The sequence below is a fragment of the Eleutherodactylus coqui genome, chromosome 9 (assembly GCF_035609145.1).
Source record: "Eleutherodactylus coqui strain aEleCoq1 chromosome 9, aEleCoq1.hap1, whole genome shotgun sequence".
Classification (NCBI taxonomy): Eukaryota; Metazoa; Chordata; class Amphibia; order Anura; family Eleutherodactylidae; genus Eleutherodactylus; species Eleutherodactylus coqui.
Window position 1 is genome coordinate 145,455,078 of NC_089845.1, and position 27,235 is coordinate 145,482,312.

The window sequence follows — 27,235 nt, forward strand, 5'->3', positions numbered from 1 at the left end:
CTGAACAGGTGAATTCCAGCTATCCTATACCATAGCGAACCCATTCACACGATCGGAGGTGCGTGGCGAGTGTTATCCAGCTCCCACAGGAGTCTATGGAAAGCACACACCAAAGATAGGTCAGCTCCTATCTTTTCTGGCACCACGGACCTTAGATGCGACCTTGCAGTTGCATGTCCTATCTTTGATTGGTGTGAGTATTTAGCGCATCTAAAATTCCTTCCTGTGAACGCTTCTATAGAAAACCATTGGCTCTATTAGACGCGATCTTTTCACGCGCCTAGAATGCGCTAAAACCACGCTCGTGTGAGCGAGGCCTTCAGATGATCAGGTTTCAGTGTTCCTAATATAGTAAGACATCTAATAGTAAATTGATGTAAGCCTCTGCTGTTGCCAGACTATCTCGAGACAACAATCCCGTATTCTGCCGATGGTGCAATAGATACATACTGCCATAAAAGACTCCATTTCAGTGTTTTCTGAATTTCGTTTTTCAGCTCGTAGGACCGATGCAAATATTAGATTTCTCTGTTTCATTATTGACATTTAAAATGACTGCAGTTGTAATGGTTTTGTACACAAGATGAATAAATAATACCGCGCAACACCAGTCAATCATGGAGAAGCAGTCCTGTTCGGCTCTAATCGGTTGAGTTTCGAAGTAGCATCCCCGATCCTGCCGAAGTTCTACCAGGAGATAGATTGTATTGTGGTGGATTTACAGGTTGGAAGTATTGACATAAAAATAAACATGGTAATATGATTTGTTAATTCTCCGACATGATTAATGCAGTGAATTTCTTTCAAGAAAGACTTAATGGATTCCAAGGTTAATCTTTCTGTTTAGTAGGATTATGAACTTAAACTTTCAAATCTGAGAGGGATTTTTGATGGTTGAAGAGGAAATGGATTGGGACCAGTCTCATCAATGAGCAGCTTGTAAAATTGAGTGCAATTTACATAACCGTTAAGTATTTTCCTAATGTACATTGTGTGCATTGTAATACCTGGCAGAACCTTTCTGATTTGTAGATTAATATTTATTTAGTAAAGGAAAATCAAAGGGATTAAGAAGTCATCATTTTAGCTCTAATCCTGCTTTGCATAGATGAGACCAAGAGATGCGATTAATGCTTAAGGCTCAACGGGTCTCTATCTTACAGGAATACACATTATTTGCATTGTGTTTTGGCGCACTTAGCGGATTTCTGCTATCACCACTTTGGACTGATTAGATTGATTGGAAAGAAATATATTGCTGTGCTGATTGTGTACAGTAACAATCTCCGTAGCCACCACAAATGGTTTTCAATGATGGGCTTTATTTTAAGTGACATTTTCAAAGATGGACTACGATGATAAAATATAGGGTTATGTGTTACCCTGACATTCCACTGCAGCTCTGGTAAAAAGTAAACTATTACCTTCACTGCACTACAGAGAGATTAGATTCCTTCCTATGACATCCAAAAATATACTGGTTCAGGTCAAAAGCTGAGGAAGGTGGAACCATAAAGTCAATAGTATCGATATCATTGCCCCGTAATCTCTGTTCGGATAGAACCTTCCTCCTTGAAAGAGCTTCAGAAGGATGAAAATGTGTGGGCTGGGTATACTGTACTTAAGTATGGTTTCCCATAGATTACTCATCTTTATAATAGATAGTCTTTAGTTTAGATAAAAGCAAAACCCTGGTTTTGGCTGTTTTTGAAGCCATTTCTAGAATGGATGTGTAAATGCAGAGCTCTGTTGGCTAATAGTACGATAAGCAAACTTTGTGTTTGCTGGAATACTTGCATTGTTAAAGGACATGTCTACCATAGCCCAACTCAAAACCTTAATTGCGTCTTTGTTGGACTTTTTTAAAGGGGTGATTCCACTAAAACACATATAACCTATCTGCAGGATCAAGGATAAATATATGATCTCTGGGGGTCCAAATGTTGGGATCCCCAGTAATCATGAGAACAGCACACCCAAAGTCTTCCTAGTGAATGGAATAGCATAACTTCCACTCCATTCACTGTCTATTGAGGTTGCTGAGTGATGCACTTGGCTATTTTACCCAGTCACATAGACGTGAATTGAGTGGTGGTCATGCATGTGTACTGCTTCTCCATTCACTAGGAGAACTTTGGTAGGCCTAATAAGTGATAAATATTTTTGGTGGTCTAACCCCTTTAAGAGAAGGTCACATAGTAGCTCCTACTCTTGCAGTGTATATGGCAGTCTGCATACATTAGCATATTATTTTTATGTCTACAATATTTCATTGTGAAGAGTTACTGACAGCTGCTATTCTTAAGAGTTACCGAATATAACTGAAATGGGTCAACCACAAGCCCCCCATGGCTGACATGTTTTATGTTTAACAACAAACATTCTTAATACTGGGCTTCTTGGCAGCAGCTTGTAGACTAATGCTGTTCTGCTTTGTTAATTGTATGGAAATAATTATACTTTCACTCTTGTCTTTTGCTCATATAAGACAGTGTTCCAAATGTTTCATGCATGTTTGTTTACTGAGGCAACTTACAAGTAATTGCTCTCACTTCTTGCATATTGATTCTGAAATGTTCTTGGAAGAAAAAGGAACATGAGTCACAGTTTAAATCCAGACTAACAGCAAAAGCTGTAGAATGATATTGATAAACTTAAAAGAAAGAAATCTATTGGATTAACTAAAGAGGGGTGTGGCCAAATGGTAATATCTGTATTACGAAGAATCTTGTAACTTCCAGTGAAATACATAGTTCAGGACTGCATAACAATTGTGCTTTCTAGAGTTCATAGCTTGCAGCTCAAAACTGTGCTCAACTACTCACTGAACCAATATCAGATGCTAAAGGCCCAAAAGACGATAGACAAAAGTCATCCAAACCGGCGGGACTGTCCTACTGTCGGTTGTGCATGGGGACTCCTGACTTTCCTCCATAAATGATATCTGGGGAAAGAAAAATGAGACACGTTGAATTTCAACACGCCATCTTTTTGTTCCCCCAGGAGATAAGTTGTGGTCAGAGGTGTATGGTTGCGACATTCATCACTATTCCTCATGGAAAACATGTGAACACTCGGTTGAACCGAGCATTCATGTGTATGGGGGAGTGAGGACAATTAGCTGTCATTCGAATGAGTCTTCGGTCAATGGCTATTGAAGGTGTATGGTCATCGTAAGCTCTATAGACATGTACAAAGGGAAGAAGGCAACTTGTGTCTGCCAAAGCAATATACAGTGGATCTACAAAGTCTAAACACACTTGGAAAAATGTGATGTTAAAAAATCAGGCAAAGATGAATCATTTAAAAAAAATTTCTACCTTCAATGCAACCATTATCATCTGTAGAATTACATTGAAGAACAAACTGCCATTTTTTAGGGTGGAAAAAAATAAAACATGGCTGCACAAATACGTGCACCCTAAAACTTATACTTTATTGACGTACCCTTTGTCTTTATGACAGCATTCAGTCTTTTTGGGTAGGTGTCTATCAGCATGGCACATCTTGACTTGGCAATTTTTGTCCACTCTTCCCAAAAGTGCTCTAAATCTTTCAGACTTCAAGGGCATTTCATGTGTACCACCGCTTCAGGTCAACCCACAGACTTTCAATGGGATTCAGGTCTGGTCTCTGGCTGGGCCATTCCAAAACTCTGATCTTATTCTGACGAATCCATTCTTTTTTTGATTTGGAGGTCTGCTTTGGGTCGTTATGCTGAAAGGTGAAATTCCTCTTCTGTAGAGGCCTGAAGGTTTTGTGCCAAAATGAGCTGATATTTGGGAATGTTCATAATTCCCTCCAACTTGAATAAAGCCACAATTCCAGCAGCAAAAAAACCCCATAGCATAATGCTGCCTCCACCATATTTTACTTGGGTATTGTGTTCTTTTTGTGTCGCACATTGTTGGCTTTGCGTCAAACATACCTTTTGGAATTATGGCCAAAAAGTTCAACCTTAGTCTAACCAGACCATAACATGTTCTCCCACATGCTTTTGGCAGACTTAGTGTAGGTTTAGGCAAAACATTGCAGGCTTTGATGTTTGTTAAACAAGGCTTTCGTCTTGCCACCCTACCCCACAGCCCAGAGATATGAAGAATTAGGGAGATGGTTATCACGTGTACTACACAAGCAATACTTGCCAGAAATTCCTGCAGCTCCTTTAATGATGCTGTCGGCCTCTTGGCAGCCTTCTGGACCAATTTTCTTCTGTTCTTTTCATCAATTTTTGTGGGATGTCTAGTTTATGGTAATGTCCCTGTTGTGCCGAATTTCATGATGAGCATCTCCACTGTGTTCCATGATATATGTAATGCCTTGGAAATTTTTTGGTACCCTTCTCCTGACTAATACGTTTTAACAATCAGGTCCCTTTGAAGTGTCAGGAAAATCCCACTAGAACTGCTGAACTTTATATGGGGTAAATCAGAATCACTTCAAATAATGGCAGCTGTGTACTGACTGCTATATTGCTATATCACATAGCTAAAAATGTGATTGGCTAATTCTGAACACAACTATATCCCCAAATGTAAGAGGGTGTTCACAATTATGCAACCACATTATTTTACTTTTGTTGTTTTTAATTGTTCTACCCTAAATGATATTGGCTTATTTTTCAATGGAATTGTACAAATAATGGGTCACATTGAAGGCGGAAATCTGAAATTATTCATCTTTCATGTAAAAGCATGGCATTTTAACAGAGGTGTGTCGACTTTTTATATTCACTGTATTTATATGGCCCTCTTCCTAAAGACATCATTTAAAGAAGTTGTGACCCCATCCAATTGTCTTTAGCCAATAGATCAGTCAGTACACAACAACTGAGTGACAAACATGTTGCCATTTTTTGTATAATTTATATGAGTACTCATTTCGAAGTCAACTCAAGATATTTGTCCTCTTGATTCCTATGAAAAAGAAAACTGAAAAAAATCACAAGCCACACAAGATTTGATTAGAAAATTAAAACAATATGAGCTTTTAGCTTCTATGGCCTGGAGGAAGCTGAGGAAAAAGATGAGAGGGCGATAGGACTAGTCATCAGGTAGAATGGCACTCTCCAGTCTGCCTTTGTAAGCTATCTCTTTTTTACTTGCCTACCATTAAAGACATACAATATTTGGTTACATCCCTCTATTCAGGCTTAATTACCTTCTCCCCTTTTGTCGTGACATGGGTGGAAAGTTTTTTTTCTTTTTGCTGTGTCAGAAGAGGTCGTCACACATTCTTCTGCAGTTCTCTTCATTAATTCCTCCTTGCAGAAGCATTTTCTATCGTGCTGGGAAGGTAGAAGGGTGTAATGGAAGAACCCTGAACCATCAGCAGGAAGCACTAAGCTGGTTAATGCAGTATAATTGTCTGGACATAGACTGGCCTTTGTTTGTGTGGTTCACTACGAATCAGCTGTAATTAACTCCAGAGTGTTTCCAGATTGCCAGCAAAGAAAAATTACAGCTTTTCTGTTTTAAATTGGAAAGAGCACAAAGACATTAACTATGCAGATTGCTTTTACTTTGATATATTTCTGTCCACTAAGGAAAAGCTTATTTCGCTCCCACTCCCCCCCCCTAAAAAAAATAACAATGACTTGGTTATTTGATTTAGGGTCTTTTAAAGTGTAATGGCTACTAAATAGTTCATCTGTTACATATTTTACCGTCATATTTCATAACGCTCTTCTGAAGACTTCTAAGCCCTTTTATGGGTCTTTAAAATTTGGGGTGGCAGTGGTTGCTTTTGATTAGTAAGGCGCTTAGAATTCAGTAAGGGCAGTGGTAAAAAAAATAACTTGCCTAATATGTTTGTTATAGGGTGTAGGCCTTGTGCTTTCCCTAGGGCTAGAGAGGAACAGGTCTCTACCAGACTCGTTACTGGGTGGCTAGAGTTATCGAAAGGCCATCGAATATTTCAAGTTGGCTTCTCAGCCTCCATGTTGTTGATGAAGGGTCATTTTTTGTTTTAGGTACGGGAGACAAGGGTGGGGATTTGGACATGTAATGAGAGCAATATCAAAGTCAATTAAGTCAAAAACCACCACTAGCCAACAAAATATACTACTACTTCATAGTCATGGATTTTTGACATTGTCTAAAAAAGGTACCAGCAAAAAGTTTCTAGCTAATAGCTCTAATAATACTCCCCTTGTACAAAAGATCTGTCAGCAACTGATGCAAAGAGAGTCCGGCCAAAATCTTTTTTTTTTTTTTTCCCTTCTGAATTTAACAATAAGGAATTTAAGCTTCAATGTGGCTTTAGTCACTAAAGAAAAGAAGCTCTTGGTGTCTGCATAATACCACTTTGATGGATTTTTTCATCAGTCCTCTGTACGTGGTAACAAATAAACAAGTATAATTATACTTGTGAAGGCCTATTCATTCCTTTGTCAGGATTAGATATATGTGCAGTTTTCACACTGAGCTTCTCTTTTGTCTTTGCCTAACTCTCTATGACATATTGATAGAGGATTTGGTATGGGGAAAAGGCCACAGCAGAGACAGTGATGACCTTTTGGAAACTTGATATAATTCAAGGATTTTTATTTATTTACTCTCTTTTTTTCTTCTTGTTAAGATTTGTAGGTTGGTAGCACATTATGTCACAAGTGGGCGACTTTTAACCCTTTCTAAAAAAAAAAAAAAAAAAAAAAGGAGAGTTGATGACAAAGTATTCGAGATGGTCGAATAGCAGCTGGAATAGTTAAAAACAATAGGCTAAGAAGCCCATTGGTTTTTTTTTCTCTCTCTCTCTTAGTTCTAAGCAGTGGGGCTAACCTAGCATTCCTTTCCTTTCATCCTATCCTCTTGATCAGATCACGTTCTTTTTTAATCATTTCACAAACACCGTCTCGTTGGACCGTAGAAGAAGGCTAGGACAATCTCAATTAAAAACAGGAATATACCGTGATTGTAGTTCTTTTGTTGGAATCAGAATTTCTGCATTTAAATAGAGAAGAATTGAGCTTCCATTGTTCAGCAAGTGCTTTCTTTTTATTAGAAGAGATGTCTGGGTAGGTTTTTCTTTTAGCTTTCAAAAAGCTGAGTAAGCATGCTAAACACTGCTGAGGGGAATCTGAAGTCAATAATTGGACTCCAGCTTTATGGTATCACCACCAAATTTTGAAAGACGAATTTGGGTGTTGAAGTCGCCTCTTTATACAGTAGCAGGACATCTTCTGTACAGAGGTATGTGGTTTTTATTGTTTTTGTTGTTGTTTTTAATTTTAGCTATTCCCTCTCGGAATAAGTTCTGGTCTAAGTTTTTTTGTTTGTTTACTGCACCTTCAGACTGTGACACTTTATGGTGGATCCGTTTTTTTGGAGCGAAAGCCTCCTGCATAAGCCGTTGATGCTTTTTTTGTGCTTCTGTTTTGTATTCTGCAGAGAACTTTTAAGTGTTTGCAGTGGCAGGGTTACTGTTTACTTTTCAGCACAACTTTGCTAGAACTTTTTTTTAAAGAAGGTTATGGCTTGCGAAGCTTGAAATTTTCCTCCTGGGCTGTCTACACTGACACCTCAAAAAAAAAGTATTTGAGTTGACAGGAGTATTAATTAACTGTAACATCTGTTTGTGGAATAACTTCTGTAATTATTTATATCTTATGTTTTAATCAGACCACCAAATAAGAAACCTTCTCCTATTTTCTCCTGTTGACTGACTTGCACAAATATACATCACCTATCCACAGGCAGTTTCCCATTAGTTCAAAGAAATTCTATTTATTTTTTTATCTGTTTTTTTTTTTTTTTTTTTTCGTGAAGTGCATATGTGTTTATACAACGGTGACCAAAATCTGATGTCATTGTTTAGGGGGTGTTTGATTAAATTGGGGGAGGATAATGTATAGAGATGTTTGTTATGGCAACAGTACTAGTCAGGGTGCTAAACTTTTCTATGTATAGTGATGGCAGGGGTAAGGTATGCAAGTAGCTCCTCCTCCCAGTTAGGTCTTTCTGTGACTCTTCTATCTTAAGAAAGCTCATATTCATTAGTCTTACACTTCATTTTGAATTTTGTTGAGGTTATCAAATGCACGTTAGGCACCAGCCTGACGGAGATACATTGTGCATGTTGAGAGTTATCAGACAAGGAGATGATTTTTTTATGTTTATGCTGACTGCATTTGTATTATGATATGGGCATTAGCTAAAAACACCATTAATGATCTGCAAATCAGCTGAAAATGAACCAAGAAGGTGGAGTTTGGACTTGTGACTTTTTAATGCACTCACCTTCAGTCATGTATCTTTCGCAGGCACAATGGGCAGCTCAACAATAGGACTAGGAAATTTACTGTGCACTTACATTGTATGCTGTATTTCATCCAGACAGATGCCTTTTGTTTAATGCCTTTTTGCTCATGGTGTTTGTGCACAAATTTCCCATCCAAAGGTAAACATGTCTATGTTTACTAATTAGAAAATGATTCCTCTTTCATGCTCTTTGTGATCAAATTATTTCAAAGGGGTTTAAATCTCCATGAGCATAATTAACCTGTAACTCATCAATGATTAAAATTACACACCAAGCTTTGTGACGCTTGATGCAAAAGCAATTAGACTGTCATTTTAGCCATCACTGATACCAAAACTAATTTCAATTCATTTTCAATCTATGCAAATCGTCTGATGTATTTGATAATTCCCCCATTCTGACATAGCTGACACGATTAGATTTGATTACTGTAAAAATGAAGCCCTTAGACTCCACATTTTGTCTCCTAAACTGACCTTTAAGCCGAGCAAAGTTTGGAAGTGAAGAGTATCTGGGAAAGAAGATCTGTGATCATTAGCAGAAAACAATCGTTGTAGTGTTTGGAAGATTGCCTTTAGGTATCTCTAAGGGCACATGCATGTGTAAAAAGTTGATTCTGAGTAGCAACTCGGATCAGACATCAAATGGACATCCCATCTGTATGTTATCTGATGTCCAGAACACCATACATTGACATGTACTATTTTTGGCCAAGAATCGGACAAAAACAGGTCATGCAATTCTCCTTGGACTTTTCGTCTAAGTTAAAAACAGCCTTAGTAAACCCATTAATAAAGGGGTTGTCCAGCCATGCCAATTTATACTTTTTTTTCAAAATAGGGAAAAAAGGGTACAACTTACTTGATCTGCCTAGAGAACCAAATCACGTTGTCTCGGCCCTGGAAAAACGGGTTGTCTTATCTTATCAATCCCTTTTTAAGATTCAGCTGGCCCAGCTTTTAAAAGGCCACAAACAACTCGTATTGTGAAGAGAAGGGGTGGCTGGCCATACATTTCCCTTGCGGTGGCTTCTGTAGTAAATGTAGTATTACATGTGGTCAATTAATGGAATGGCCAAGAATATACAACATGGACGGATGGTTTTACTCCTTTAGAGCTTCTCCCCACCATCTATAATGTTTATATCTCCTATTGGGCATATTGCAGGGGATGTCTAATTGTAATAATCCCCCTACAGAAACTATACGTTAAAGATAGTTTAAGTGGTAGTGACTAGAGATGAGCGAGCATACTCGTTAAGGCAAACTACTCGAGCGAGTAGTGCCTTATTCGAGTACCTGCCCGCTCATCTCTAAAGATTCGGCTGCTGGTGCGGGTGAGCGGTAAGTTGCGGGAGTGAGCAGGGGGAAGAGAGTGAGAGAGAGAGCTACCCTCCGTTCCCCCCCGCCGCTCCCTGCCCCCCGCCGGCCCCCGAATCTTTAGAGACGAGCGGGCAGGTACTCGAATAAGGCACTACTCGCTCGAGTAGTTTGCCTTAGCGAGTATGCTCGCTCATCTCTAGTTGTGACTCTTCACGTCCCCATAAGTTTTAACTATAGACTTACCTAATAATGGACTGGATTAAATGGACAACAAGTGACCTGTCTGAGATTGTAAACCCTACTGTATGTAATTTGTTCTATTTTTTTTATCATTTTGCGTCAAATATATGTAACGTGATATTATTTCTAATAGAAACCATTGTACCATTGCATAGTATTGGTGGAATTATCACCTTTTACCACAGATTTGCTTCATTGGCGGTCTGTTGGAAACTGATGGCATATATGAAGAACAATGCAAATGTAATAAATGTAAATACTAAAGCTCATTTCCCACGGGGCAGATCGGTCGCAATAAAAACTGCACCAAAAAGTGTATTTGCCAAACTGCATGCATTTTTTGCCACATTTTACTACAAACACAGTAAAAACACGAATGGTTTCACTAATGCACTTTTCGGTGCTTTTTTTCCACTACCAAATCCTCCCGTGTGAATGGAGCCTTAGTGTACTTTTATACAGGACGACCCATAGGTGACCCAGTGATAATTGTTCCTGTGCTTTTACGCAGGAACAAGCGTCACTAGTGAATGGAGGTGACTGCCTGTTTACACAGGCCAATAAAAATCCTTCAGATTCTCGCTAGATGTTTGTACGCAGATTTGGATACCATTTTCGTCGATATACCAATGGAATAGTAGATGTCCAACCCTTTCATTTGATGTGAAAACAATATTATTACATTTAGTAGAGCATTTGCCAACAATGAGTGTCTGACCAGTATCCCAAGTAATCAAATGACCTCTCTCTACCTTATTTCTTTGCCCAGGTCCCTGACAGGCTGGATGAAATGAGATCCACATGTAGCAATTGCCATGGAAACCTGTGACTCTCCTACTATCTCAAGGCAAGAAAATGGGCAGAGCACATCAAAGCTATGTGGAGCGACACAACTTGATAATGAGGTGCCAGAAAAAGTCGCAGAGATGGAGCCTGACAGGGAAAATAGCTCTTCAGATGACAACCTGAGAACGGATGATCGCAAAAGTGAAATCTTGTTGGGTTTTGGTGTGGAGAATGCAGTTGCCACTCAGGTTAACTCAACAAAAGAGATACCCTGCAACGAATGTGCCACTGCGTTCCCCAGTTTACAGAAATACATGGAACACCACTGCCCCAATGCTCGCCTTCCTATCTTGAAGGACGACAATGATAGCGAAGTAAGCGAGCTAGAGGACAGCGATGTGGAGAATTTAATCGGGGACATAGTTTACCAGCCTGATGGATCAGCTTATATAATTGAGGACTCCAAAGACAGTGGGCAGAATGCACAAACTGGAGCAAATAATAAACTCTTTTCTACAGCTATGTTTCTGGACTCGCTTTCAGCAGCTGGAGAGAAGAGTGATCAGTCTGTTTCAGCATCCATGTCTTTCTACCCACAGATCATTAACACTTTTCATATTGCTTCATCCCTCGGGAAACCATTTACGGCCGATCAGGCTTTCCCAAATACCTCAGCATTAGCAGGAGTTGGTCCTGTGTTGCACAGTTTCCGTGTCTATGATCTCCGACATAAGAGAGACAAAGACTATCTTACCAGTGATGGCTCAGCCAAAAACTCCTGTGTGTCCAAAGATGTTCCAAACAATGTGGACTTGTCTAAATTTGATGGTTGTGTTAGTGATGGGAAAAGGAAACCTGTTTTAATGTGTTTCTTGTGCAAGTTGTCATTTGGTTATATTAGGTCATTTGTAACCCATGCTGTGCATGATCATCGGATGGCCCTTAATGAGGAGGAGCAAAAGCTTCTCAACAATAAATATGTATCTGCCATAATACAGGGGATTGGCAAGGACAAAGAACCTCTTATAAGCTTTCTGGAACCAAAAAAACCCAATTCTGTTTTCCCCCATTTTTCTACTACAAACCTCATAGGCCCCGATCCAACCTTCCGTGGTTTATGGAGTGCTTTTCATGTTGAAAATGGTGACTCTTTGCAGGCAGGATTTGCATTTTTGAAAGGAAGTGCAAGTTCTGCTGGCTCAACTGAGCAGTTTCATGGGGTTAACCAAATGCCAAAGGCTGAAGTGAACTTGGGGGGCTTGCCTAGTCCAAAAACGAGCACCCCAATTACCTCTGTGTCCCACAGCCACTTATCATCTGACTCAAACAAGCAGGTGGACAGCAAAAACCAAGACAGCAACTGTGAAAGGCAAAAAGAGACCAGTAACTCACATCCTAATGGTGAGCTCCCTATTAAAAGTGAGCCTGCTGAAGGGGTAGATGAAGAAGACGATTCATATTGTAATGAACTTGATGAGGAGGAGGTTTTAGGTGACCTGGCAGATAGTATTGGTAGCAAAGATTTCCCTCTCTTAAACCAAAGCATTTCTCCTTTATCATCCAGTGTGCTAAAATTTATTGAAAAGGGTACCTCGTCATCCTCTGTGACTGTTTCTGATGATTCAGAAAGGAAAAAGCAAACTGCTGTACTTAGAACTAATAGCAATGTTGCTGGTAGCTTTAATATTAGTGGCAAGGACTTTGAGGATACAAGTGCCAGAAAAGACTGTGCAAATTCTCTTTCACCAAATGAACTAGTTAGAGGAGAAGAAGATAATTCTATTACTCCTCACCAGCATAGCTTGCTACATGGCCCACTCGGCTTAAGCGAGGGCTCCCCAGGAAATGGTATAGAGTGTCCAAAGTGTGACACGGTCCTGGGGTCCTCCAGGTCATTGGGCGGCCACATGACAATGATGCATTCTAGAAACTCTTGCAAAACTTTAAAATGCCCCAAATGCAACTGGCACTATAAGTATCAGCAGACTCTAGAGGCCCATATGAAGGAGAAACATCCAGAGTCAACTGGCACTTGTGCTTATTGTAAGACTGGACAGCCTCACCCTCGGCTTGCCAGGGGTGAAAGTTACACTTGTGGCTATAAACCCTTCCGTTGTGAGGTTTGTAACTACTCTACAACTACCAAAGGCAACCTCAGTATTCATATGCAGTCAGACAAGCACCTAAATAATGTCCAGAACCTACAGAATGGGAATGTTGAGCCGGTCTATGGCCATACATCCCCAGCACCTAACACAAGTCTCAGTGGCTGTGGGACACCATCTCCATCTAAACCAAAACAAAAACCCACTTGGCGTTGTGAGGTGTGCGATTACGAAACCAATGTGGCAAGAAATCTCCGTATCCACATGACGAGTGAAAAGCACATGCACAACATGATGCTTTTGCAGCAAAACATGAAACAGATCCAGCACAATCTGCACTTAGGCCTTGCACCAGCTGAGGCAGAGCTTTATCAGTACTACCTAGCCCAAAATATAGGCCTGACTGGGATGAAACTGGAAAGCCCAGCCGACCCTCAGATGATGATAAACCCATTCCAGCTCGACCCTGCCACAGCTGCAGCATTGGCTCCAGGATTTGGTCAGTACATGTCTCTTCATCCTTACATGCCAGATTTAACATGTATTATGCATTATAACCATTACCGATTACACAGTACACAGATATTTTTTTCAATCAGTCCAGTCATCCATGCTAAAATTTACTAGAAAGAGGAGATTTGTTGTGAATTTCAGCAAGCACCAGCGGTATAACTATAGTGGGTACACCAAACCATACTGGCCAAGGTAAAAGGGAGCCTGGTTTACAGGGTGTGGTTAGGAGCATGGTATATCACGATGTATGATTGTACCTGCATTATTCTAGTGGCCCCTGCAGTAATCATGCCCCCCTCTCAGTGGCCCCTATAGTGCTCATGCCCCTTTTCTGTGACCCCCTGTAGTAATTGTGCCCCCTCTCAGTGGTTCCTGTAGTAATTGTCACCCTCCCAGTGGACCCTGTAGTAATTGTGCTCCCTCTCAGTAGTCCCTGTAGTAATTGTGCCCCATCTCATTGGTCCCTGTAGTAATTGTGCCCCCTCTCAGTGGTCTCCATAATAATTGTGCCCCCTCTCATTAGTCCCTGTAGTAATTGTGTTCCCTCTCAGAGATCCTTGTAGTAATTGTGCCCCCTCTGTGGTCCCTGTAGTAATTGTGCCCCCTCTCAGTGGTCCCTGTAGTAATTGTGCCCCCTCTCAGTGGTCCCTGTAGTGATTGTGCCCCCTCTCAGTAACCCCTGTAGTAATTGCGCCCCCTCTTCTTAGTTGTCCCTATAGTAATTGTGCCCCCTCTCAGTAGTCCCTGTAGTAATTGTGCCCCCTCTCAGTGGTCCCTGTTGGAATAATGCCCCCCTCTCAAAGCTGCTTGTAGGAATAGTGCTCCCAATAGTAATAGTACTTACAGTAGTGAGCCCATTAATAATAGTGCCGTTTGTACCTCCTGACAGGCAGCAGCCCACATCACAAAGTACTTTTCCTCGCTCTGCAGCTCCGATCCGGCTCGGACCTCTCTCCCCAGTATCTACGCTGCATACAGGACATGCAGCAACACAGACCCTAGGGAGAAGGCTCAGAGGTTAGAGTCTCTGATATCAGCGGCATCCAGACTGGAACTACAGAGCAAAGTAAAGTACTTTGTGGTGTAGTTACAGCTGACGATAATTTTTTATCGGCCATTAATATGACCGGTAGAAAATAAATAACAGCACCATCCTTTGGATTTAAATACCGGCTAGGTGGCTACCCTACACCCGGCCCATAAACTCTTAGGGCACCCATAAGTTTTTTTCTTCCCCATATGAGGAGATCTATACTATAAATAAAGCAATATAATTGGGGGCCCTATTACAGATTTTGCATTGAGACCCAGAAGCTTCGAGTTACACCTTTGGCAAGAATTTTGTACCCGATGCTTACATGGCGTTTATTATTGCCAGTTCATTCCTAGTCCTAAAATGATTAGTTATGCCACTTTCAGTAAATGATGGTAGGGCATAACTAGCTAACTGTAATAATAAAAGAGAACTATCCCACATTAGACGCATTTGAAACATCGGGTTGGGCGATCTAGTTGTACCGGTATTTTCAAGACAGCATAAGGAAGATTTAACCAAGCGGACTACCGGCTGGCACGACTTGCTGAGAGTTGTGGTTGTGTAACAGCTGCAGATACTTCGGCGGCGTACTAATGCATGAGTTCCAGTAGAACGTTGCTTCGCTTTCAAGTCTAACTGTCCCCCATTTAATACGACTTTTAAGACGGTTATTAGCGATGTAGCTTTTCTTAGGTCGGGCCTCGTATATTAGCATCCTGACCGACTGCACCTATAAAGACCACATTTGTTTTTAAGGCTATTTATAATTCCCCGTCAATTATTTAGTGGAACTACAATTAGCTCTCTGTAAATTAATCTAGGGGATGTGGCAAAGCATTCCTGTTTTGTTATTTTATTGATCACCTTTTCTGGCTTTGAAAATCCAAATTCCTGAATGACATCATGCCCAGTAGGAGTAATTAAAGCTATCTGATGAGGGACTTTAAAAGTTGAAAGGGATGATTGTAATTGATCCTGATTCAATCCTATTACAGCTTTTTATAGTTTAAGCTCCAGAGAAGGCAAACTCCTGGTTGAGGCTTTATTTTACGGATTCCATTGTGCATATGCTTTGCTTTCTGGTCTCCAAGTTCCTCTTTTCATTTTTTTTTCTCCTTTCCTCTGTAGTAAATAATGAGCTGCCGCCTGAAATCCGACTTGCCAGTGGTCAGCTAATGGGTGATGACCTGTCCCTCCTTACTACAGGAGAGCTGTCACCTTATATCAGTGACCCAACGTTGAAGCTTTTCCAGTGTGCTGTTTGCAACAGATTCACCTCTGACAGCCTGGAGGCCCTGAATGTGCATGTGAGCAACGAACGCTCTCTCCCCGAAGAGGAATGGAGAGCTGTAATTGGAGACATCTACCAGTGCAAGCTGTGTAACTACAACACTCAGCTGAAGGCCAACTTCCAGCTCCACTGCAAAACTGATAAACATATGCAAAAGTATCAACTGGTGGCTCATATCAAGGAAGGGGGCAAGAGCAATGAGTGGAGACTGAAGTGCATCGCTATTGGGAACCCGGTGCACCTGAAGTGCAATGCTTGTGATTACTACACCAACAGCGTGGATAAATTACGCCTACACACCACCAATCACAGGCACGAGGCGGCTGTGCGGCTCTACAAGGTAAGACAACATGGTGCATTTCTGCAGGGCTTTGCCTATTGTGTTTACTAACAGAAAGGAGCAATAAAGGGAAAGGGTCTCCTGTATCAGCACTTTATTGGAGACTATGTGGAAGTGTCGCCCATAGCAACAAGGGGATAGGATTCATTTCTTTTTTTCGCTTCTCTCCTCCTTTCATGCTTTCTCTGTATTCTCTCCTCTTTCTATACCACTTTATTTCTAATTCCAGAGTATTTCTTTCTCTTCCTGTCTCTTTCTTATTCTTTTTTTTCTCTCTTTCTTTTCTTTCTTTCTTTTCTTTCTTTCTTTCTTTCTTTCTTTCTTTCTTTCTTTCTTTCTCTCATCCTTTCTCCCTATCTCTTCCTTCTTGTCCTCTCTTCCTTGTCATCTGCCCTTCCTTCTTGTCCACTCTTCCTTCCTTGTTTTCTTCTACCTCTTATCCTTCTAGACTTTCTCTAGATTGAATTGTTTCTCACTCCACACATTTTTTTCTAATCCTGTCTTTTCTTCCATCCCTCCCTCTCTCTCACTCTTTTTTATTCTTTCCTTCTTTCTTCACTTGCTCTCTCTTTCTTCCTCCTAGTGCACTCTTCTTCCTTCCTTCTTTCCTGCCTTTCATTTCCCTCGTATACTTTCACACTCTCTCTCTCTTTCTTGTCCACTCTTCCACCCTTACTTCTTTATTTTCTCCGCCTCTTTTCCTTCCACACTCTCTAGATTATCTTTCTTTCTCTTTCTTTCTTTCTTTCTTTCTTTCTTTCTTTCTTTCTTTCTTTCTTTTTCTTTCTCTTTCTCTTTCTTTCTCTCTTTTTCTTTCTTTCTCTTTCTCTTTCTTTCTTTCTTTCTCTTTCTTTCTTTCTCTCTTTTTCTTTCTTTCTCTTTCTCTTTCTTTCTTTCTCTCTTTTTCTTTCTTTCTCTCTCTTTCTTTCTTTCTCTCTTTTTCTTTCTTTCTCTCTTTCTTTCTCTTTCTTTTTTTCTTTCTCTTTTCCTTTCTTTCTTTTGCTCCCCTTCTTTCTCTTCTTTCTCTGCTTTCTCTTTCTTTCATCTTTCTTTTCTCTCTCTCTCTCTTTTCCTCTCTCTATCATATACCATGTGTTCCTTTATTTCCTCACATCCCCTTCTATGTCTATGGATTACGTGCCATATGACAACAGTATTTGTCTTTGCATCATGTGTCACTATACTGCAGCCGATCCTACATTGATATACAGTATATATAATACAGTAAGAAACCTTTTTACGATGAATGAGGATTTTAGTTCAGCAGAACGATAGGCCAACAAAATACGTGCAATGACTATAGGAAATCTCCAGTTATACTTGTCAGAGTTTGCCTAAGGTAGAGTGAGCCCACCCATCTCCGCTAAGTAACTCTCAACTGCTAAAATGATTTGCTGTCAGTTTTGCTGCTGACGGCTGCTTAACGCCGGACTGTTCACTGGCAAGTACACCTCCCATGTGCAATCAATAATCAATAGCATTCATCATGCACATCCGAAGCAGCTAGGCCTCGCTATAACACCAAGAGACAGGCACCAGCTCCTGCTAGAAGAGCGGCATACACAGTCTGCCTGCGCCAGGCTCTACTCCCAGCTATACGCATTAATACACTCTTACTAAAGCAAGCCGCACCGGTATCACATGGATGTTTGAGATTCAAGTGTTCAATTAAATAGCAATCTAGAGGTGTGCTAAGCCAAGTGCATTAGATGGGGATCAATAATTATGGCCTCGCCTGCTGCAAAATTTCACATATATAAAAATGATATCCATATCCAGAGAAAGGAACGAGATAGATGGATAGTGCACTGTCTAGTTTCGGACGTGGGTAAGGGCCCATTCACACGGGCGAACCTCACGGGTGAAAATAATTCACATCAACAATCTTTCGCTCATGAGAAATCGCTGCATGTTCTATTTTTGAGCGACTCCTGCAATACGCAGTGAATAGAACTCATTCATTTCAATGGGTTCGTTCACCTAGGCGTATTTTGCGCATGCATTTCGTTAGAGCATGCTCCTTTTTTTTTTTTTGCACGATTTTCTTGAGCATTGGCGCAGGAAAATAGCACATACTGAACTAATTTACGTGATTTCTCATTTCAATGAATGGGCGCGTGTTCGTGTGTTTTTTGCATGCGCACGATTTGTACATGAAAAAAAGTCCTGTAAAATCCGCACGTGCAAATAGTCAATGCCCATCGCACAAATACACGGCGCAAATGTGTACGTAAATGCGCCTACACCCGTGTGACACTGGACACCTGTGTTTCTCGGACTGTTATTGCACTTACCCGTGTGAATGCCCCCTCTCCTTGTAATTTAACACTAAGGCTACCTTCACACGGCCGACTGCGATATCACAGACCAACATCACGCTCACTAACGTGCGATCTCTCCGCAGATGCCAAAACCACTTTGCATTACTTCGGGGAAGTAAAAATCCCGGATTTTCAGCCATTGTTTTCAATAGGGAAACATCACACCGCATGCATCTAGCACGTAGTGTGATGCTGCCGCCACCCCCATTGAGAGCAATGGTCGATGCAAGGGCATGCCCAAAGATGGGACGTGCCATGATCTGTTTCCCACATCGCTCGTGTGTATGACCCGCTTCCAAAGAATGGGATTCATCTCACAACACACAAATCTTGCTCAATTTTCTCAGCTGTGGCCTACGGCACTTATATACACCTGCGATTTTTTGGGGGGGCGATTGCAATGCATTTTGTGAGAAAAACGCACACATCGCTTTACATAGGATTTTCATGCGCATTTTTTACTTATTAAAAAAATTCGTATATGTTGTTCCAACACTCAGGGCTCACTTAGACAGCAGTATGTCGCCCACGTATTAAGTCTATTGTTTTCTATTGGGCCATTCGCAGATGAAAAAAACGCAGCATGTCCTATATAAATAAAATAAATCTTATTTGTATATCGCCTTTAGGTCATTTATCTATTACCCCCCCAGCAAACCATTATTTGTATACTGCCTACTTATTCTGCAGTAGAAGGATGAGTCATCAACCCTGATCTGGCTACCTGAACCAAGCAGGGATTGAACCTGCAACCTTCAGGTCGTGAGCAAGAGCTTAGAACTGCATGCGTAGTTCCATGCGTATATGTGTTTTGTACTGTGTATTACGTGAAAAATATACGTCTGTTTGAGTGAGCCCTCGCAATAGAAAAAAACGAATCGCACTTGCATGCAAATCGCATGGCATGTGAGTGTGATGCGATTTTTCTCATGCACCCATAGGAAAATCCACAGTGAACATTGGCCTAAAGGGGGTTTTCATACACGGCACTTTTAGGATAAACAGCGCACTTTATGTCTTACTTCCCAGTGTTTTTACTGCATCTTTTTCTGGGAAGCACGCCGCTGCCATATGTTATCAGTAGCGCAATATGCAGTCGTGAATCGCACTACAAACAGCGCATTACTGATGGAGTTTTTCCTTACTTTGGGTGTGCTTTTTGAGTTCACATTGTGTTTTAATAGGGAACCCATCGGGTCCCCACAGGACAATAAAGTAAGTGCTTTCAGGAGTTGCAACAGAGAGCCGGGTGATATATTTTTTTATACTTGCCCGCAATCCAGCAGTGCCCCCCTCTTAAGTTGGCACACGGCATGAAAATCTGAGTCCCGTGTGCTCTCCTATACAAGTCTATGGGAGAGTGCAAGTATGGGGCTGTGCAAAGAGCTAGAGTCTTGTGCCATGCACCAATTTAAGAGGGGGACACTGCTGGATTGCAGGTGTAGTCGAGTATAAGGCCTCATGTCCACGGGGAAAATCAGGCTGGCGCGGATTCTCCATGTAGAATCTGCAGCGGGTCCCTCCTGCCCCGCGGACATGAGGCCTAAAAATCAGTATAAACTCACCTGCTCCAGACGATGCGGATCTTCCTTCCTTCGCGGCCGGATCTTCTTTCTTCGGCCCGGCGGATGTGCTCGGCACGCCGGCGGGCCGCGCGGATGTGCCGGGCACATCCGCCAGGCCAAAATAAGAAGATCCGGACGCGAAGAAGGGAAGAACTGCATCGTCCGGTGCAGGTGAGTTTAATTCTGGTACGGGTCTACCGCGGATCCGGACGGCTTCCATAGGCTTCAACATAAGCCTGCGGGAGACCCGCACAAAAATGGAGCATGTCCATTTTTTTTCCCGCACATGGATCCGCGCCTGATGGTGAAAATGACATCCGCAGGTATTTAACTACCTGCGGGTGTCCAATACATCCCTATGGGGCGCGGATCCACGTGCCGGAGAAACGCTGCGGATTTTAAGCCCATGGACATGAGGCCTAAGAAATACATCACCTGGCCCCTTGTCCCGTCCCCTAACTTAGGGCTCATGTCCATGGACAGGTCGAATTCTGCATGTGGAGCCCGCAGCAGAATCCAACCTTGCCCGCGGCTGAGGACCCTACTAACCCATCCGGGACTCCTTTTTTCTGTACTGCGAATGTGTGTAGAAGCGCCAGCCGCTGCGCCGATGCACATGCGCAGTAGAGGTTTTTTCTTTTTCAAACTCTTGCCTTGCCGTGGAAGCCGTCCGTGATGGAACCGCTCTGAAATAGAGCACGCTGCGATTTGATTTCCGCACCCAAAGGTCCGCAAATCAATTCTGCATGCTTTAATTCAGTTGCAGACTCCCGTATTTCTCTATGGGTGGATTCCGCAATTCAGATCCGCCCGTGGACATTGGGCCTTAGTTCATGATGCTGTGGGGACATAACAGGTTCCCTTTAAATCCCAGCATACTCAAAGTATGAAAAAAGTGTATACTGTACAGTGGACCCCTATATAGAAAACAGTGCAGGGGGCTGTGTTTTCCTATACAGTTGGAAAAACATATGTCAACGTATACCAGCCACCTTTGACCTCCAACTAGTGCATAGGGGCTGTGGAACCATTCACTTACATTCGTTAGACTAAGTGCATAGCCCTGATGTGCACTTAGCCTTAATGACGGTGTAAACTCATGTAAATGTGATCACTGCACTGCAGCAACTAATGGGTTACTCTGTGCTTTACCCAGTTAGTGTAGCTTCCTCCGCTCAGGCCTGTAATCTGAGATGATGTGTGGGGGAGTTAAAAAAATATTTAAGTTATTTTAACTTATACCCTTTACCTAAATGTCACCTTTGATTAAACAGCCAAATAAGTAATAGTTCATCATGCACAAGCTGAGCTGCCGGACTCGCAATCACATGAAGAACAGCCATAGCAGCATATACATAGAGATACATAGAGTTCCATACAGTACATATAGTCATAAAACACAGCTGCGAAGGAAGCCTGAAAACGCCAAGCTACGGCCCGAAATGTAATTTCCTTTAGTCTATAAGTCAATCCGTTACTATTTGTAGTAATGTATATATTCAGAACCGTAACCCCCATCCTAGCCCAGTGAAAGGCAATGAGGTTTGTAGTAAAGTAGGTGCAACTGGATACAAATAACCCCTACAGCAAGACTTCAGAGGTTTGTTAACCTATTCGGGCTGAATGGGGAAAAATCTGGCGAGTGCAAACATTTAACTGTATGTGAGTAATAACTTATTTTCTGTTTGCATGACTTGCTGGGGAGTTGGATGCCAAAAAAATGTGTCCAATTAAAACTACTGCAGGAATGTAATATTGCAGCTCCATAAAATATCTGTTTTATTAGAAACAAACTTTAAATGTATTATCCCTGCATTCTGCATTCCGGGAAATAGTTCTAGTCCTTGTAGATCTTGACAAAAACTTAACTCCCTAATAGCCAGGGACAGTTGAATCCGATGGAGGCCGGAATCACATGAACAATCCAGATTCCGCATGCAGGTTCCCGCAGCAGAATCCAGCTGTGACCCCGGCAGGCGACCCTGCGTACCTTCTTTTCCTGTACTGCGGATGACTGTTGAAACTCGGTCATGCACAGTACATATTTTTTTTTTTTATATTTGTTTTTCCAGCTTTGTCGCTTAGTGATGATGCGAGTATCCGCAGCCCATCTGCAATGTCAATGGGCTGCAGGTCGGATGGGCTCGATTGACTTCAATGAAGTCCAAAGCAAAATAAAGCATGCTGCCATTTTTCCTTCGCTTGCAAAATACACAATTCATTTCCGCAAGTGCGAGGGAAAAAAAGCGATATTTACATACCTTTCAATGCATGCGATTTGTGCGGATCCTTTGTGCAGATTCCAACCACGGACTCCACAATTCAAATCCACCCATGTAAGACCAGCCAGAGTCCATAGGGTACTGCATGAACAACCCTGACCCCATGCATATCACTACCCCATGGGTAGCTTTATAAGGGGACCCTTATACAGGCCTTCACGCAGGTTGATTCCAAATGTATGGGGGGCAAACGATCATCCATACGATTGTTCGTCTTTCATATGGTTTCATCATCCTTCATTGCTTGCGATAGCAATGATCTTCTTGGGTTGCACAAAAGACGTGATGCGCCAATGAATGAGCGTTTTCTCGTTCATCAGCTGATCAGGTACAGTTTCACACGACTCGGTGATTGGGCAAGCAAACGTTCCTACGGATGTTCTTGTCCTATCAATAAAGGTATGTTCACATAGTGGAATTCACGTTAGATTGTTCCGCTTTGATTCCACCTCGGAAAAACCGCAGCCCAAATCCGCGGCTATGCACATATATACTCATGGGTGCACATGGGGAGTCCACCTCAAGAAATCGCATGTGACTTTTTTTTATCTGCACATGGGTTTGAAATCCGAGTGTGGAAAAAAATCTGTGCCGTGAAGAGTGCGGCGCGGATACTCTGTGAAGGTTAGCCGTGGATTAGATGAGGAATCTGTGTGGATTCCATGCAAAGTCTGGGTCAAATCCGTGGAAAATGATCCGCAGTGTGAACATCTCTTAAAGGCCTCTCTGGTTTCAAGTCGACTCAATACAAGCAAATGCACAGGAATGTAAAAAAAACTATTCCCTGTTTCATTCCCCCAAAATGGACGTTTTTTTAATCTGTATACCCTTCTGTATGGCGTCCATATGTGGGCCTTTTTTTTACTTCCTTATGTCAACAGTTTTTCCAGTCCGCAGAAAAAAAAGAATCCAATTCCTTTTCTTCTGCATTTCCTAGCAACAAATTTATGAAATACGGACTGCGCACATCTGAATGCTGACCTTTTTTATTTTTGCATCTCCGTTCACTGGAATAGGCAAGACTCATCCACCAACTGGATCAGAATAGTGCATGATGCATTTTTTTTACATGATTCTTGTGCAAAAAAAAAACCTGTGCATTGACACATTAAGGCTGGATTCATACGGGCAGGCGCCATATTGGTCTGAGAAACTTGGACCGATATCGCACTTGTAGATATGCGAGTGCAATGCAATTACGAGAAAATTGCATTGCACGTTTTTTCAATAGGAGGATTAAAAAGTGGCATAGCACTCGCATGAAATCTGCATGTACATGCAAGTGCGATGTGATCTTTAACTCGCCCGTACCTCGCAATGCACAACATTCGCACAGGAAAATTGCCGTGTGAATCGAGCCTACTATGGGTCTGTGCTGTCACTGTCTGGTCAGTTGTAGATTCGGACAGCACATGGACTGAAAACTCATTCGCGTACTTATGTCTTAAGGCCTCATGTCCACGGGCAAAAGAAGAATTAAAATCCGCAGCAGATTTTAACTCTTCTCCTGCCCGCGGATCCGCACCCCATAGGGATGCATTGACCACCCGCGGGTAGATAAATACCCGCGGATGGTCAATAAAAGTGATTTAAAAAATAATGGAGGATGAAAAAATCTGGACCATGCTCCATTTTCGTGCGGGTCTCCCGCGGGGACGGCACCCGCGGGCTTCTATTGAAGCCTATGGAAGCCGTCCGGATCCGCGGGAGACAAAAATCAGATTTTACTCACCCGCTCCGTTTCTTCTCTTCGCCGCGGCGCCATCTTCTCTCAGTCGCGGCCGGATCATTTTGCTTCAGGCCGGCGCATGCGCGGGGCACGTCACAGACGTCATCCTGCGCATCCGCCGGGCCGAAGAAAGAAGATCCGTCCGCGACGCAGAGAAGATGACGCGGCAGCGAAGGAAGGATCCGGAGCGTGTGAGAGGTGAGTTAATTCTTATTTTTATGCCTCATGTCCGCGGGACAGGAGGGACCCGCTGCAGATTCTCCATGGAGAATCCGTAGCGGGCCTGATTTTCCCCGTGGACATGAGGCCTTAGGCCTCATACATGATCGATCCATACTATATCACTGATATGAATACATGAACCCACTATGGGCCCATGCTCACCATATGTATGCGGAATCCCCCTTTGATTGTATTTATTCATGGTAAGCAATATGCTCATACACAGCAATTCCCCCTTCATGAGTGATCCACCATGCCTGGAATTCGACCTGAGGTTATTTACGCAACATTGACCGGTTGGCCATGTATTGATTACTAGTCCGTTGGAATACTGTCCATCCTCTCGTATAGATTGCTGCTTGTTTGCTCTATTCTTTTTGTTTGTTTTTGACCTTTTTGTATACTCATACTCTATCTTCTATAGAGCGCAACCATCTTCTCTTCCAACTTTTACTTTTGTGCTGCACTTCTTTACTAGTTTCGCCAGCTTAAATCGGAGTGGATAATCCAAAACAGACAGAACAATTAAGTACGGGGATCATAATGGGTTAAAGTAGGTGGAAGGTGAAAGGTCAGCTGAAAAGCATCATCTGCCCAGATGCTTAACATTAAACTGATCTTTTTAATAAAAAATCTGTTCCACAGATGGCGTTTTAATGCCTTTGGCAGTATTGGGGCAGTCTTAACATTAGACGTATGCTAGTAAAAATTATTTCTGTATTAGACCAGAACAACACCTTTTGCTTTTATGTTCAGAGGTAGAAGGCATGTGGATAAATTTTTTTGGCATGAAACCCAGAAGCCCGGAGTTGATGGTGTTTCCATATGGACTTAAATACCTGAATACCCAGTGTCTGTGAGCAATGATGATTGAAAGAGCAAACAAATACCGTACTTGAGCACTAACATTACTATTCACAAAGCTTTCCTTAGGAATGTACTTTGCAACTCATTTATTTTAATGTATGTGCTGTACTGCTGGCCTATTGGACCACCTTTTCTTAATAACATCCTTCTTGAGTATGATGTAAGACATGTGTGCTAGATCATGTAGCATCTTAAAGGAAAATGGGCTCTTAAAGCTATTGTAACATCATGTTCTCTGGGTTAATAACATCTAGAAGCTGCCATATGACACAGCTATGAATGTGCAGCAATCCTGATATTGCGGCATGTTCCACCCCAGTTTTTTTTAAATTCCATAGTTCTTCTACCTAAGAGAAAAAAATAATAATCTATCAGTAAATGCTTTGCTGTAACGAGGTGTTCTAGGCTTCGGACGCATGGAGACATGTGAGTTGTGGTAAAACTGCGATAGAAGCTCAGTAGAAGGGGTTCAAGGCATGTTGGGAAACGACAATTCCCAGTTTCTGCGGAGCCACAGGTTGGAAGCCGGTGGTCTACTGCAAAAGTTACCTATGCTGGGTAATAACTGCTAATGGCAGTAAATGCTATGCTGTAACGAGGTGTTCTAGGCTTCGGACGCATGGAGACATGTGAGTTGTGGTAAAACTGCGATAGCTCAGCAGAAGGGGTTCAAGGCATGTTGGGAAACGACAATTCCCAGCATTTGTGGAGCCATAGGTTGGAAGCTGTTAGTCTACTGCAAAAGTTACCTATGCTGGGTAACAACTGCTAATGGCAGCCTATATAGTAAGTACAGCAATTTAAGGGTATAGTAAGTAATGCATTTAAGGGTACTTTCATAAGTAACGGAAATGCTGCAGCTTCTTCATATTTGCGCGCAATATGCAGAGAATAGAACCCATTGAGGGGTTGTACACATTTCCTGATTTTGCATGTGCATTTCTCGCACGCGCAAAAATATAGAACATGCTCTATTTTTCTGTGCATTTGCACACCAAAGTTCTCGTAGAAGTCTATGGGAGGGGAGGGTGCACAAATGTGTGCAACAAGATGCACAATACGCTGCGCCATTCCGTGAAAAGAAAGAACTCATTAGGCTAAGTAGCCATTTAAATCAGTGTACAAATGTACATGCCCTGCAAGTGCAAAAAGTATAGTATAAAATGCCAGTACACGCGCAAAAAAGCCTCGTACATAGCGCAAATGTATTGCGCTGAGGTGTGCGCCAAAACGGAGCAACTTATATCAGCCTGCGGCTCCTTTCACATTGCAGTCAGCACGGAGCAGCCCTCACATGCATAACCCGGAAAATGCTGCTAAGCGCTGCAGCCACCAGTCAGCAGCCGCAGTGCATAGTAGCGATTGCCTGGTGAGGGCTGCTCTGTGCGCTGCAGTGAGGAGCAGCTGATGTTTAGTCAAAATCTGCACCGATGGTTAGGTTTTCCTTTTTAACTATTGCTTTGCCTACAAACATGTCAGTCTTCACTGTAGTGCTGGCATTTTATTCAGGAGGGGTTGTTCACACTAGGATTTCAGCATTCGTGCATTGCATCCATTTTATGCAAAATAAAGTCTAAAAACATATAGCTTCATGTTTTTGTAGGCTACAACGGGTCAAGCGTAGTTTCAAATGACTGCGCTTCTGAGCGGTTTTTGCGGGATACAATAGCCTACTATACATTTCTGTCCTCTAAAAAGCATATGGAAAAATATATATATTTCACATTATATTATTATAGCATTACAGTAAATGGGAAACGTATGGCTGTACGCTTCCATATGTTTAAACGTATACGGGTTTTTTTGTTAGCGTATGCTTTGAAGGCAAAAAAAGTGTTCAACTACAACATTGTATCAAGAAATAAAGAATTTATGGTGAAAAGCGTATATATATATATATATATATATATATATATATATATATATATATATATATATATATATATATATATATATATATATATATATATATACCAGTACGTATACCAGTACGTTTTCTAAAACCAAGTATTTAAAGGATAGCCATACATTTGTATACGTTTAAAAAAAAAAAAAAAAAAAATACACACACATATATACATATATATATATATATATATATATATATATATATATATATATATATATATATATATGTATATATGTGTGTGTGTGTGTGTGTATATATATATATATTTTTTTTTTTGTAAACACATACAAATGTATGGCTATCCTTTGAATACTTAGTTTTAGAAACGTAGCAGTATACTTTAAATGTATATGTTTGTCTATGTTTTTTCATGTACGTTTAACATACACATTAAATGTACATGAGAATCCCCATGTCAACCGCCATTGAGCCAGAAAAGATTAACAGG

At 41.6% G+C, this 27,235-nt stretch overlaps 1 protein-coding gene across 3 annotated transcripts in view; it reads left to right on the top strand.

The window, feature by feature from the left end:
• Positions 1-27,235, top strand: part of ZFHX4 (zinc finger homeobox 4) — a 188,633-nt gene that overhangs the window by 17,097 nt on the left and 144,301 nt on the right. For all 3 annotated transcript variants that reach the window (XM_066578597.1, XM_066578599.1, XM_066578598.1), the window contains exons 2-3: positions 10,591-13,211; positions 15,390-15,892. In XM_066578597.1, the coding sequence (XP_066434694.1) occupies positions 10,637-13,211; positions 15,390-15,892 (3,078 nt within the window). In that variant the 5' untranslated portion in view covers positions 10,591-10,636. The remainder of the gene's footprint in view (positions 1-10,590; positions 13,212-15,389; positions 15,893-27,235) is intronic.